Source organism: Egretta garzetta, unplaced genomic scaffold (genome assembly GCF_000687185.1).
Source record: "Egretta garzetta isolate BGI_Z169 unplaced genomic scaffold, ASM68718v1 scaffold329, whole genome shotgun sequence".
NCBI lineage: Eukaryota > Metazoa > Chordata > Aves > Pelecaniformes > Ardeidae > Egretta > Egretta garzetta.
In genome coordinates, this window is record NW_009269999.1 from 5,721,606 (window position 1) to 5,736,660 (window position 15,055).

The 15,055-nt window shown below is 45.5% G+C and overlaps 1 protein-coding gene across 1 annotated transcript; it reads right to left on the reverse strand.

Moving 5' to 3' along the window:
* Positions 1-987: 987 nt before the first annotated feature.
* Positions 988-12,705, reverse strand: F2 (coagulation factor II, thrombin). The gene is given in 14 exon segments (XM_035902887.1): positions 988-2,572; positions 2,989-3,059; positions 4,577-4,755; positions 4,920-5,093; positions 5,412-5,579; positions 6,080-6,206; positions 6,501-6,614; positions 6,974-7,270; positions 8,966-9,096; positions 9,176-9,281; positions 9,781-9,831; positions 10,039-10,063; positions 11,097-11,311; positions 11,314-12,705. Coding segments are annotated over 14 exon segments (1,890 nt in total). The 5' UTR covers positions 11,402-12,705; the 3' UTR covers positions 988-2,428.
* Positions 12,706-15,055: the final 2,350 nt, after the last annotated feature.

Consider the following 15,055-nt stretch of genomic DNA (forward strand, 5'->3'; position numbering starts at 1 on the left):
AGCTAGAACAAAGTTATTGAAGAGTTGGACAGGCAGGCTTAAAATGGCACACTTTTGCTCTAGATTTTAATCTCTTCCATGTAACTGCTGCTTTTGTTGTTTGCTCTGTGGATCAGCAGTCTCTGCATTAGGGCCATTACTGAAACTATCTTGCCTGATTACAGTAAAAATGTGGCTTTAAATTAGTATCTGTACAACAGACCTATGCCAGAGCTTCTGCAAATGGCTGAAATCTTCCTTTTAATAGGACCCCTAGGCTGGGGTTGCAGTTGACATAATACTGCTTGGTGCTTATGGTGAGTTTGTACACTGTGATAGCAGGTGACTTGCGAGCGTTCTCCATCCTGTGTTAATTGACATGATGCCATTCATTGCTCCACCACCTCGATTTAGTAGTCGCTGTTTCCTCCTGACCTGAAGCAGGCCTGCACTTTCTTGTGGAACAGCTGTGTATAAGTGGAGGTTTGGCCCTTCTTGGTAAGTGCTGAGGTTTTGTGCACTTAAACTGGAGCTTGTGAATAGTTTGTGTTGGCTGGCACTAGAGTTACTGCCACTACCTCTCAATTACTAGCTGCTTTTTGAAACTTACTGACACCTAAATTAATCCATATGTTCCTTTACCATGTCCAGCAGACGTTCTGAAGAGCTATTTGTTAATTAGCTCAGGATGTTAAAACAGCAATGCCTGCAAACCTGCATACAACTATTTTAAATTTAAGCTCAACTGGAAGTGAAGTACAGGAATAACTGAGTAGCAGAAGATACAGTTGCCTATTATGAACGAGTTTTTTGCCCTGTGTCTCTGTAGTGTTTGGTTGGACTCAATATCCTGGGAGTTCTAAACTAAAACTTGTGCACATAAATTAATAAAGCCTAATCTTCAGCCCAGACAATATTTAAATAACATTAAACTGAATTTTAAAAATTATTCCTCTGTATTGTTTGTAACAAGTCAGTATTAACAGTGACTTACTCCAGAAACTGTATGGTCCTGGTTCCCCTCCTTAGGTGTGCAATTTCTCACAGATTGTTAGATAGCAGTGAAAATGTGAGGCTAAAAATGTAAACATTAGAAGGGCTAAACATTTTCAGTGTCCAATGCCTGTGGTTATCAATGACTTTAAACAGTTGTGGAACTTGAGCTCTTGAGGTTTCTTTCTTCAGATGTCTTTTGAGAGGTTGTTTTTGTGCATGCTTTAGGCAAAGTGGGCTGTCTTCAAGTTGATTCCCCAATGAGCCATCTTCAAGGAGGTAGCCAGACAGTAGTTGATCAATGACTTTGTTTATACCCAACTAATTTCAGATTATTACCTCTACTGTCACTTTTTCAACAGTCACTCTGCTGCTTAATACTCTGTATGAAGCACAAAAAATTTCACTGTTGCCCATGTCTGTGACTTGATGGCACTGTGAAGGAGTTTAGGAGTATGGAGCACGGACAGTTTCCAAGTCTCATGATCACTTTAAGAGAAAATCAGGCTGACCAAATGGAGTAGTCAAGAATACATGTTTACTGCTGGGTCTTCAGTGGTCCACAAATTTCTGTGAAACAGGAGTTCATGAAAGAACTGAAGCTTCTTTTGGGAGTCATCCCTAAATGGGATTTATAAGACAACCAAATGCATGTAGTGCAGGATGCTTCCATTGAAGGCTCTTTGGCAATGACTGTGCATGAATTGCTTCCTTCTGAATCTTGCTATGCAGGTGGAAAATATGCTTTGAGGACCCAGCACCACCTGCCATGTAGAAAGTTACTGCCATACAGTAATGGAAGTACTATTCAATATATTCAAGCCCGTATTCCTCTATAGGATGAACTGCATGCAGCTGGCATCTTAACTTCTTAAGATGCTAACCTTGCAAACACTGGTGCTGGTATTTGTTGCCCACTATTGTAGCGGAGAACGATGTCTTGTAAAGCAAGTGATAGTTGCTTTACTTTTGACATTGGTATTAGTCTTGTGTAATGCCACAGTTACTGTAGGGTGATTATCTCCAGTACATTCCTGGCTCAATTTCTAGAACGGAAAATGAGTTGACTTGAAGGGAGAAAACAGACAGTGCCTGAGGGCACAATTGTGTTTACTATGACTGACTTAAGGCCATCATCTGAGGTCTAAAATCTGTTGATGATTATAGCTGATAGAAGGGAGGAGAATTTGTTTGAAGCACAACAGGTAATTAGCAGTACGACTATTGCCATTCTTTTGGTACTCCTGGCTACTGTGGTGGCCTAGATTGAAGTGCAACTAAACTTAGCATGAACAAAATGAAGAAGATGGGTTTGAGAACTTTTATTTTCAAGGGAGACCGCTTTCCTTTGTCGAGTTGTAAGGATATAACTTTTACTTCAGGATCTTCTATGCTTATGTTTTTAAGAAGTGGAGCATTGTAACAAAACCAAGAGCAAGCATGGTAAATGCTTCCTCTATCGCCCATGTTTTTCAATGGCTTTTCTCATCCACTTTTTCAGGCGGAATACGTGGGTGTAAAATCCATATTTGCCGTCTCGATCACAGCCTTCTCCCCATGAAACTATCCCCACTTGATACCAACGGCTGTCATCTGGGTTCTAAAGGCAAAGAAAAAGATGATTGGCACAAGGAGCAAGAGAATTCCAGATGTAAGCCTTGTATGCGCCCCAGCCTTGTTTAGTGATGGATACTGATTTGGAATTCAGACTGGCATCCACTAGGTGACATAGCTTGTTGGAGTAATTTTATCTCTACTCTTAAACCTTTAAGTGAGAATTGGCTGTCACTCATGCATTCTGCAGCTGATCTCCGTACATGCTGAGAGCTCAGTATAGAAATGGAGCTGGATGACTGCAGGATTCCTCTCAGTTGCTCAGCTTGGGCATGAGATGAGTTTGTTTCAGCCACTCAGCAGGCTCCGTCTCTGCTGCTCTTTTTTTAGACTATTACGAAAACTCAACATAGCACAAACCTAGCTTCACATGTTTTATGAGCTTGAACTTGTTGAACATACCTTCATTACAAAAGGTCCCCCACTGTCCCCTTCACAGGCATCTCCTCTCCTTGAGTCTTCAGGACTGTAACCTACAGGCAAGAAGAAAGTTGGACACTTGACTGTAGGGGGAGTGGTTGGTGTTGGCCATCTTTTCCTTGAAGTATTGCTGCATAAATTTTCTGAGAGCCATGAGACTGCTTCTGCCAACTATTGGACTTAAATTTAGAAAACTGCTTTGTTTTTTATATGTAAACCAGCTAAATCTGCTTCTCTTTGCAACATTCCTGAATCCACCATATTTTTCTACCCTCTGTGCTCTTATTTCTCTTTCATCAGAATTGCTGGTGGTGTCTGCTGCCACTGTGTTCACAGCTGTAGCTTGAGCTACTGTGCCTTTCTCTTGTTTTAGAAACTTCTGTGTCTGTAATATTCCATGTACCCTGTTCTTTCATTCTGTTTACTGTAGAGACATGTTACCATCCTCGCTTTTGTCTTCCTGTCATTCTGCAGGCTGTCTTCCTACAGTCTTATCAGAAAGAGGAAAGGGATTTCACTTTAATTCCTGATGAACTAGACAGTATCTTTGCATTTTCCCATCACCTGTGTCTCCCCTTTTCTGCTGTATGTCTGCATCTCACCTATTTTTCTTCAAGACACTTGTCTAGAAAAAGAAACCATAAGAACACTATTGCCAGTATACTCATGAAATTGGCTTCCATCCTAACTCAATCAATCATATATGTTATTAGATGCAAGCAGCACAAACTCTGTCAAAAATCATTGGAGATTTGCTTGTAGGAACTGATAAAGTCTGCACAAATGAAGAATACAGCAGGAAGTATTAAACTGGTATGCTAATCCATAGTCTCTTCTGTGTTCGCTTCTATTATCTCTCAAAAAGGGTATAATGTCAGAAGAGACTTGGGAAGGTACAATGAGGATTATCACAAGTACAGAATACCTTCTATGAAATAAGTGCTTCTCAGCTTGGAAGAGAAATGACAAGAGCCGTAAAGGGTCCATAAAATAGCATATGATGTGGAAAAGAAATATTTTTTTCTTACGAGTATAGATGTGTACCTCTTCAAATTTATTAGACAAGAAATTTAACAGAGCATGAGGAATTCTATTTTTCACACATGCCTAACTAATCTGCGGAGCCTGTTGCCACAGAAGTTGTGGGTGTAAGTGTGAATAGGCTCCAAAAGGTTGAGCCAAATTAGTAGAGAAGAAAGGGCTCTTTGGCTACTGAGTAGGATAACTGGTGTGCAGCCTTTAATTTAGAAAGTCACTGAACTGTTCCATATACTGGTGAAAAGATAATTTTATATGTGCTTAGTTCTCACACAGCTGTTGCTGATACCTGGCAGAGTGGTGCCATTAGGCTAGTTAGCCTGACATAGCATAGCGTTACAAACTTTATTCATAGCTTTAAGTTCTGCAGCCTTCCTGTTTTCTGAAAAAAGTTCTTATCAGATGAAAGTTAGTCTTTATGGAGGGCGTTTGCAAATTTATCAGTAAGTAACCTTGCTGTGTGAGCCCCACCAGGAGCTCTGAGCCCTTGTCTTTCACGGCAAGTTGGCCTTGGGTCTCCAGTGCGACTTACCTGCACAGAACATGTTGTCAGTGACTTTAACTTTGGTGGAAGCTTTGCAGGTATCTTGGTCTACAATTGGCACATTGAGCTGTTGCAGAACTGTGGGGAGGTTGCCTGGGCTAGTGCCCCATGTTTCTTTCAAGTTTCCCCAACCAGTTACCCGTCCTTTGAAACCTGCCAACATCAGCCTGTGGAAGGAAGCATGAGTATAATCAAATATATTGTAACAGCTATCTCCTGCCTGGCTGTCTTGCTGCAAATAGCCTAAATAAGGAATCTTTTTCTGTCCCTTTTGAAGGCCCGAAGAAGGCTTTTGTAGCTTCTGTTTTTAGGACTGTGGGAGTCTCCTCACCTCTGCACAACCTCTTTGGTAGGCAGGCAGACAGGATGGATGTAGTCACTGAAGATGACTGGTCTCTTCAAGTGCATGAGTGCAATGTCTCGGTCCATGTTCTCTTTCCAGTTGTACTTGGGATGGATGATGATTTTATCCAACAGAGCAATCTTCTCTTTATTCTTTTCATATCTGAAATAGTCATGAAGGGAAGAACTCGCAGTACAGTAGCAACTGAGAGTCTTCTGGGGTTCATGATACTCTCAGGTGCTTTGTACCCTCTGAGACAATACTGTCTTTACACTGGAGTGCCCCTTTAGGGTTTCCATGCTTCTGCCCCTCCCTTTGAGTTTAGGCTCAGCGAGAGCAGCAAATGGCAGCTCCATTAGGTCTCATTATTGAGAGGCATGTGATGCTGGCTATGTCTGTTCCCTTCGATAGCCTAACCTCACTGTATCTCATTACTCCAGGAAGGCAGCTATTTCACTCTGACTTCATCCAGGCTCTTACTTTGCCCTTATGTGCTTGCCAATCCGCACCAAGATGTCATTTGTAGTTAAGTTCTTGTCCCAGGGTGGATAATAAAGACAATGAGCAGCAGTCAAGATCCAGCTGTCACTGATGAGGCTGGCACCACACAGCAGCTCTTGAGGACTCTTTTTGTAGAGCATCACCTGCCTGAGAGAGGAGGGAGGAAGACTTAGCAGGACTAAAGGCATGGCTGGCTGAATGCATCTTGGTGTCATGCAGAAAGAGCAAAATTTGCAGTGAGCCAGGGAAAAGCATTGCACTATACTGATAAAGAAAACTGCGTAGGTGGCTCTCTAGCAAAAGTTTTCCCTGCATGTGTATATTCTATGTAGTGGGCCATTTACCCCTTTTCCTTCACCTAGGGAGGTTTCTCATCCTCTCTGCTCCAGCAAAGCTGGAAGGAGGAAGAGACAAAACGACACACCCCAGCACTCTTGCTTTCCCAGATGGTTGCATACTTGGCTCAAGAGGAGAGTTTCCTTCCAGCTATTTTAGTACTGCCCTGTCAATCACTTGAGGAACTTTGATTAGAAACATAATGCCTGCATGCTGCCTGAGGTGTGAGAGACCTTTTACTCTCCCCTGCTTGAACTGAAGAAGAGGGAGACAATATTCCCCATGAAGGACTATACAAAGATAACACTTACCAGGGGGAACTGCCAACTTCTGCATCGTCCCCATGCACAATTCTGCTTCCTCTGTAGGACTCCAGCAGCTCCTTCTCACTTTTGTCCACTATGTTTTTCTTCTCAAATAAAGGACGAGTGCCGCAGTCTGAAAAAATAGACAATCTGGCTTTGTTACTCTAACTGTTTCGCAGTGGAGAAATGTTGTCTGCAGTCAGCTTGCTAAGCTGGAAGAGCCTAGGAAGGAAGTGCTTACTAGCTCCGTGATCGTGACTGGAGATTGGCTTCTGAGGGTCCTTCAAGGGATTTAAATATCCCCCCCTGTTTTTGACAGCATTTGGCAAGCTGGTGTTTCTGGGAAAAGTGGGAAGGCTTCTTCCCTAGGGGAAGGAGCTGCAGCCTTTCTACAAACTGTGATGCTGGATCTAGAGTTTTTGCTCACCTGCTTCACCTGAACCAAAAGTTTTGTCATCAAAGAAGGTTTTGAACTCTTGAGAAAGGGTAGTACGTCCTGACATTGCCTCCAACTGTTCGTTCCCATCCTCTAACAAGCTGTCTGAGAGAGACAGAAAGACAAACATGGTCAAAGGCTTAGCTGTAGTTTCCATTATTATCAGCAATGCAGATGTTCCTTTCCACACACAGTGGGTCTGATGAAGGAATGATCCTCTTTTTAATGCTCCTTGTCCACGATTGTGGATTTTCAGGGAGAATACCTGAGAGATGTAACAGCTCTATACATGTACAGCAGGTTAGTACATGTGATAATTGGACAAACAGGACTTCCATGTATATGGTGCGCATATTTCCTTGTCTATGCCTCCCAGGCTAAGCACTTCACCCTGATTGCACATACTGCTTTTGTTTGCCGCCTCCTCACAAGTGTGCCTACCCAAACCAATGCAGGCTTCTCACCGCAGTAGTGCAGATCACAATATTCAAAGTTGGGCGGTTCATCTGTGACACACCAGACACCCTCATCGTCTCCGTCGGGATTCCGACAGTAATTCTCCAGCAGCTTCACCTCTGGATCGATGTGTTTTCCACGGAGCACCTCTTTGGCTTTCTCAGAGTTCCACGGCAAGCATTTGGCTCCAGACACAGTGACAGCAAGGGTCCCGGTGTAAAGCATCCCTTTCTCTTGTTCACAGGACTCCACCAGGGCTGGTGATGTGGCCCGTGGAGTAAATTCAACTGTTGTCCCTTCTTGACCTGGAAAGGCAGAGAGCTGTGATTTAAACCTAGCTTTGCACTCAATTGCTGTTGGCAAATAGTACCGGAGCTGCTTTACTAAAGCCCAGAGTCCCATGGGTCGTCCTATGGGTCATCCCATTATGTTTGGAGGTTCCCACTGTGCTCCCATGCATGTAGCAACCCTCTACAGTATTGCAGTGTCAGAGCTGGTTCTTTCAACAGGAGGTAAGGTGAGGCTGGCACTATTCCTCACACTTCTCTTTGCCACTAAGCTGCAAGGGACAATATTTTGTTCCTTTCTGGGGTATCTGAGAACCAGCTCAAGGGATTGGTAGGTCCCAGGCATCATAATGTTGCTGTGTTAGAGCCTCCAATACCTTTTTCTCAAATACGTAACTAGACCGTATTTGGGGGAGCCTTTTATTGTGATAGGCTACTAAAATGGCAAATTTCACTTTTGCCAATGTTTCTATATCTAATGATAAGAGAAAAATCTTCCTGCCAGACTTCCCACACTTTTTTCTTGCAAGTGTCCTAATGGCTTCAAGCTTTAAGCACCATTTCCCGAGTGAGTGGGCAGCAGATATTCTGTTCCACGGCAGTTTCTTGGCCTCAAGCTGCCTTCTCCTTGTGCACTGGGGGTAGAATTCCCATGTGAAGAGAGACCCTGTCTTTGACTGCTCACCCTGGGGCACAACAGCCACCAGGCAAGTAGCATTCACCTTAATCGGTGAGGCTGCTTCCATGTGAGATTGACTCATGTCAACAGGATTGCAAAGGAACCATGCATGAAAGCAAGGCTTTTCTAGTCCTGCCATCTCCATGCATGTGTAAGTGTAACAGTAAGTTACTGTAAGTCAGAAACTAACTAGTAGACAGAGATAGTACAGATGCCTGATCACCTCAAAGTGGAGCAGTATCTCTTTCCAGTTTGCCATACTGCAGACCAGGGCAATGGTAATGATTTTCAAAACTTCAGCCCACCTGTTGGTCAAAATGTTCGCTGACCTCTCTGACTTTCACTTATAAGAGTTGTTGCCTCTAGTCTCTGCTTTTGAAAGAGAAACTTCTGCTGCAAGAAGGTTCTCTGCTTTCTACTAGTTCTTCTGAGACAGAGGTTGAGCCTCAGGGGAGTCAGCTTTGTACTGTGGAGAAGTGGGAAGGTACATGTGTAGGCGGATGGTTCTCCATCCTGTCAAGTGCAATGAGAGAAGGTCATCTTCTCTTTTCTTGAGATTGTGGACATTAAATTGCACCTGCCTGTATGAGTGAGCATTAAGGCAGGCAGTCAAGCACAAGCTGTAGTGGTTTTGTCCTAAAGGTGGGAATTCAGGCAAAAAAACCCCAGTATGACTCATTGCTGCCACAAATTAGAGGTAGCTGAGCCAGGATTTCGGGGTGCTGCTGACTGGCAAAACTCTAGTAGATTCTAGGGTACTGCTGGCACTGGATTTAATTTCAGTCTAGGTTAGTGTAGTCTAGAGAAAACAGCACATCAGAGGAATTTAGCCAAGGTAGATGTATGGCCAACTCAATGACTTTTCCTCCTCAGCTCCTTTACCCTTTAAGATCCAGCTCCTCTACTCCGACTGACTGTTCATGTAAGATCCCTCCCTCCTAACTCTCTCCCCTTCCTTGACATATTTAGTATTGGTCTCAGTCCAGTGTTCCCTGCCAGTGGAGGGCTTGCTGGGGTGTAGCGCTGAGGCATACCACACAGTGGGATGGGACACTCCTCCCGTTGCACCGTTGGGTCTCGGGTGTAGCACCATGGCCCTTCTGTGTTGTTGTCTGGGTTCCTGCAGTAGTTCTCAATGAGGTTTGGATAAATGGTGGCATTAAATCTATGAGAAAAAGCTGGTTAGGCTAGGAAGGACGGACACCCTGGAGAACCCTTTAGGGGTGTGCGGGAGATGAGCTTACTTAGGTATATGTGGATATTTGCTTGTCCACACTTGACATTCAATCCCTGATTTGGTGTAGCTAATTGTCCCCCGATAGTTCTTGCCCAGACCAAGAGAGCAGTTACCTGTCAAAATCCCAACATGGTGTAAGCCAGGGCCAGGGAAAACGGACATTGCATTTTTCAAGGTCAGAGGTACCATCCCACAGATCCCTTTAACTTTTGCTGCATGAATGAGCCTGCACAAGCACGGCCATTCTCTTCATGGGGTGAGAAGAACGCACAGCTTAAGCTCGCTCTGCCTCAGAGGGAGCTCACCCTGAGGCTCTGTGCTTTGCTTTGGCTGTAGGCACAGGTCAGAGCCTTGGCCTGGGGACACCTGACTGTTACAGAGAGAAGGATAGGTACCCCTTGCTGTTTCAGTGGGGGAGTTGGGCTGTTTGTGAAATAGTTAGTGGGGAAATTAAGAGGAAGAAAGGAATTTCAAACTCCCCTCCTGCTGTTTTTCTTTCTAATCAGATGGCTTCACCAACTTTAGATTATTTTTTTTTCCTTACAAACTGCAGGAAGCAAGTTCCTGGAACTCGCTGCATCTGGCAGACTGAGGTCAACATGAATTTCTTACCTTCTAGACAAGCATCCAGAACTGTCCTGGACTTTCTCGCTCCCTGACATACTAGCAAAGTAAGAAGAAAGAAACACAGTATATGAAAGGAATCCGAATAAATATCATAGTTTTAACCAGTTTATCATCTAGGGACAAAACACAAGTGCTTTGTTCTGGAAAGTGAGCTCTTGTAAGAGGGTAGGGAGCCATCTTTCCAGGATGGGACAGTGCATCCTAAGGGATAGCAGAGCACCTGCAGCACTTGAAGCAACTTACCTTGGTATTTTGACCAAAATGCCTCCTGTAAAAAAAAAAAAATATATATATAATTTCTATATATAATACATAAATATATATATATTTAAGAGTAGGGACACAGAACACCAGACCTTGCTTAGCTGCTGCAATTCAAACCAGTAGGAGAATGCCCCATCACAACAAATGGAACAGGCTAACCTACCCCTGTTGATATCAATTACTACGGAGTCAAACAAAGCAAAAAATCTGATATAAAACCACATTCCCACTCATCAGACTCAGAAATCAAAAGAGTACTGTTGTTCCTAAAAAAACCAAAGATGCTTACAACCTTCACCAACCTGCAGAGGAAGCAGAGCCTGTGCTACAGTGCAGAAGTCCAAGTAGCTGAACCTAGAACTTCTAAGGCCACACAGATCCCATGTAGGTATTGCTTGGCAATTTGGATCTACATTTCTGTTGTGCAGCCCGGGGGTGATGGCTTTAGAAATTCTCTACAGAGGTTGTATCTTGCTGCCTTAGACTCCTAACTGTTCATCTGTTCGCTGTTGTATTCCTGGGTGTGGAATTCAACATGGATACTGGCCTGGGGGCTGGAAGCAAATCCCAAAAGGATGCAGAAAATTTAGCAGAGTGGGTCTGGAAGCTAGAAAAAGGGACGGGCTGTGTCAAAGCTTCAGCTCAAAGGAGCTTGAGACACCTGCACTCAGTGTTTGGTTGCTAAGCCAGCTCTTCTGTGAGCATCTGGGCTGTGGCAGTCTGAATGTGTGCAGCACCATGCTGAACCAGTGGAAGATGCAATTCAGGACCGGTGGTTAAGGGAAGACTCTCCTTTTCACTTCATGCTTAAAATAGACAGGGAGGGAAAAGAACCTGAGCTTTGAGCTGCATTCCCTGGAGTGGCTCCAGGAGGGAAACTCCGTAAGGAAGCCTGAGCTCTCCTTGGGGCACATATGCATCAGCCTCATCTTTGTATCATGGAACGGAGTCTTACAATCCCAGCCCCTTGCTGCATGTGCAACCTCCTAGTCTCTCACTACAAGTTTCTTGGGACCACCCATGCCCCCTGTACATACCGTCTGAACAGTGGATTCAAGGGCTTCAAAAGCCTCCTCGTAACTGCACGTCTCCTCCAGGCACTCTCGCTCCAGGTTTCCCTTAAGCATCTCTTCCAGAAATCCCTTGTTAGCACGTCGTGGGCGTTTGAGCAGTGACAGTGCCTGCCCCTTTTCCATGAAAACTAACAGATCAGAACATTGCCAGTCAAAGAGGTGCTCGCAGCGGGGGGGCCCTTTGTCTCCCCTTGCAGTTTCCAAAAATCACACACAGCTGATGTGTTGATCCCACAGACCAGCTTCCCCCAGTGCAGAGGAGAAGCCATCAGGTTCCCACCTGATGATTAGAGCAGGCTCTCTATAACTCATCTGTCAGGGCTGGCATCACTCAGGCAACAGCAGCGACATGATCCCTCTGCTAGCCTCACAAAAGCTGCTCTGCTCATTTGCAGTTAGGTAGAGGCTTGTTTTTGCTTGGAGCCTGCTACTGCTCCCTGCCAGCCACTGTATTTCTGTCTTGTCAACCTCAGACCACTGCAATAGGCACAGCTTGGTTCCATCTTCGTGTTCAGAGACCCTGATTTTAGACCTGTAGACAGGTCTTCCCACACACAGCAGTGGGTCAGAGAGGACCTAACCTCATATTAAGAAAAGATAGATGAAGTAGAGGCTCTGATAAGAGATAAGGAACAGCGAGCAGGAAGGCTGCATACTGCGTATGACCTAAAGTTTAGATAAGGGACAGCTGGGGAGGCAATGGAGAATTGCAGCCACCCAGGCCAGCTGAGGAACTCTAGCCCAAAAAGGCTCACAGTTGTGCTACACAAGGTCCTGGGCTGAGCCACATTCCCCTTCCCCACTGTCTCCCAGGTGACCTGCAAAATCCGCTGAGCTCTTGTCACCAGCCATCCCTGCCAGCTGCTGGCTGCTGCTGCATCCTCCTGTGCAGGAAAGCCCTATTGCTCGCTCTACTCTTGGCACCCTTTCACTCCCAACTTCAAGCTTTTAGAAGCTCCTCCTGCCTTACCGAGAAAACCTGCCACTGGATTTACCCCTGGAAAGAAATAACCCCATCTTTCTTCCTTCTGTCACCCACTGGTACTGCCCTTCTCCCTCTGCCATTGAGTCTTACCTCCAGCATGGCTCAGTGTGAGGTGCAGAAGGCTGGAAAAGAGCAGGCCCCTCAGCACGCTGGTTTTGTTGTGCGCCATGCTGTACAGCCCTGGCTGCAGGGAAATGCACAGGGAGCAGAATAAGTGGAGTCACAACCCCGCTGGGTTAATATTGAACCAGAATGAAGAAACAGGACTCCAGAGGTCGTGGTATGTCAGGGACAGTGGGACTGAGGCTCCTCTTATCCCTCCTCTCTTGGCATCTCTCCCTCCCTTCAGGGCATCTTCAGTTTTTTACTTAATTGGTGGAAGCCAAGCAAAATGTCTCTGGATCCCTGTAGGACTAAAATTAGCATCCCATTTCATAACAGGGAAGATGGCATGAGGAGTGAGAGAACAAGCTTTCCCAGGGCACAGGCCCAGGCTGACACAGAGAGGTCTCTGCCCACTCAGAGCCACCCCAGCCAGAGCAGCTCACACCTTTCCCTCAGTGCTATTCCGTTCCCCTGCAGCTCTTGGCACCGTCACGGCCTCCCCAACCATGCTGGCTCAGGTCCCTGCCGCTGACTCTTCTCGGAGGCTGTACTCTAGTCGCCTCGCACGCAGCAAGACTTTGAGAGCTCCTTAGCCATTCTGAGTCCTTCTCTTTTTAGCTGCAAGCCTCCCCCCACTTTGCCCCCCTAAAGCCCAGTTGTCTTTTCTCCCTGCAGTTATCAGCAAGCTCGGCCCCAGCTATTTTGGCACCAGAACACACAGTTTAAGTCTCCCCTTCTCCCTCGCCTGTGCCAAGGAGCAGAAGCCTGTGACAGCCCATGTGGAATTCCAGTTTTCCTCTCAGTTAGGTCAGCAAATGCAATTGGCAGTGGTGCACACTTCCCACTGTGGTACAATTCCCAGCAGAGTGGAGGAGGATGAAGCAGGATGAAGTTCAGGCTCCCTCTTTTGTTCCCACCCCAGTGGAACATACAAAAGTACATCCAAAAGGAAACAGAAGCTCTGATGAGCAAGAAGCTAGCACGCCCCAAAACCAGCCAGGAAAACAAGAGCTTCCAGGAAAAGGGAGGCAGGAGTAGTCTGGATGTCATGATATCAGCTAAAAAGTCAAGAACTGGGCTACCAGAGCTGGGCAAACTCTAATGATTCCTACAGCAAGCAGTGAATTGGCACAGTGAGAAACCAGCAGAAAGCAGGGGAGGGTGGGGGTAGTCTCAGGAACTGCCACATGGCACGGAAATGCTTTCTGCCAGCAGGGAGCATGTTTTGTGCTGTGCCTCTGTGCAGCGGATACATCTGTAATGTTTATCTCCATAGAAGGAGTGCAAATATTAGCATTAGGGTGGCTGAGGAATGACTCTGTGGCCACTGGTACAAAGAGCAGTTGCAGAGACTCTCTTCCTCATCTAAGAGTATCCCCTGCCCTCACCCACTCACCCCCTTCCCCAGATTTTGGAGAGACACCTTTAGAAATGGCTGGGATGCCCTGGGTGGTGGTGACCTGGGTGGAGGAGCGTTGGCACACAGGATTAGGCACAACCCTAGATACACCCTGCGTTACTTAGCAGGGGGAAGCAGTGTTTAGGAGGAGCGTGCAGGCAGGGACAGGATGGAGGCGTCAGGGCACAGGCGAGTTTTGGAAGAGTGGTGAAATCAGAGCCCCTGCATCCCACGCAGCGGCCACCACCACCACTACCACTCCTGGAAGTGGGAGGAGGTGCAGACAGCCCCACACGTGGGTAAGCCTGGCTGGCAAGCAGAGGTCCTTGCTCAGCTGACGGGGGTGAAGACGATAGCAGCAAGGACTGTTTCTTTACTCTCGCTATGATAATTTGGTTTTGGTCTCACATTGCAGGTGGGCCTGCTATGTGGATCACCAGAGTATTTCACTTCATAAGAGCTTCCAATATTCTCAGTCACTTTTTTTTTTCATTCCTGCATCTTTGTCTCTCTTCTTTATAATAACCAGGCGGCCTTCACACTGTGGCTTAAGTCAACATGGTTATATTTATGCATAGGTTTTTACTGTCTTCCTGTCTTTCCTTTAAAGGAAATGTGTCTAGCATCTTTCATGGTATCATGCATTATATAGGGTTAACTTTAAGCAACACTAGAATACAGCAGTTAAGCTTGGTTATCAGACAGGTATGAATATCCTCTAATGCTTACCTATGCCATTTTCCTTTAATGTTACTTCTGTTCTGGTTCCTGCAGTCATTCTGTTGCTTAAGCACTTGTTTAAAAAAAACCTTACCGAAACCAACCATTCTGTCACTATGTCTGTCTGCTGCTTTTCCAGTTGCTGTTCTTCTTTCCCTCTGTAAAACAGGACAGACCCATCTATCAGGGCCATTAGGTTGTTAACTGTAACTGCTGAAACCTCGTATCTCAAGATTACTCAAGGTTACATCCATCACTTAAGTTTCAGCTACTTCTTTACATCGGTTTTTGCTTTATAATTGGAAATTTTCACTACATCCTGGGAGATTTTCCAGCCCTTTCTGGTATCTTAAAGTAATGTTAGTAATTAAAGATGCTGGCTCTTCACGTTGCGGCCTTTTCTCATTCTGTAATGTGCTTCTAGGGCTCCTCTCTGTTTCTCCCATTCTGGTGGTTGGCCTCTGCAGCAGGACAGCAGTGCATCAGCTATCACCTCTCCAGGGGCTTTGGCTTCCACCCCTCAAACATTTAACTCTTCCACCTGTTCACCGTTCCTGCAAGCAACTTTTTGTCATTTCATTTTCTTTCTGCCTTCACCCACCCCATGAGTGATGGATGCTATTTTCTTTCGTAGGGTAAGAGAGTTAAGATTCATACCTTTGCCCTCCCAGAATTACAGCTTTCAACACAGCTGGGAGTTCTGATCTCTTTCCC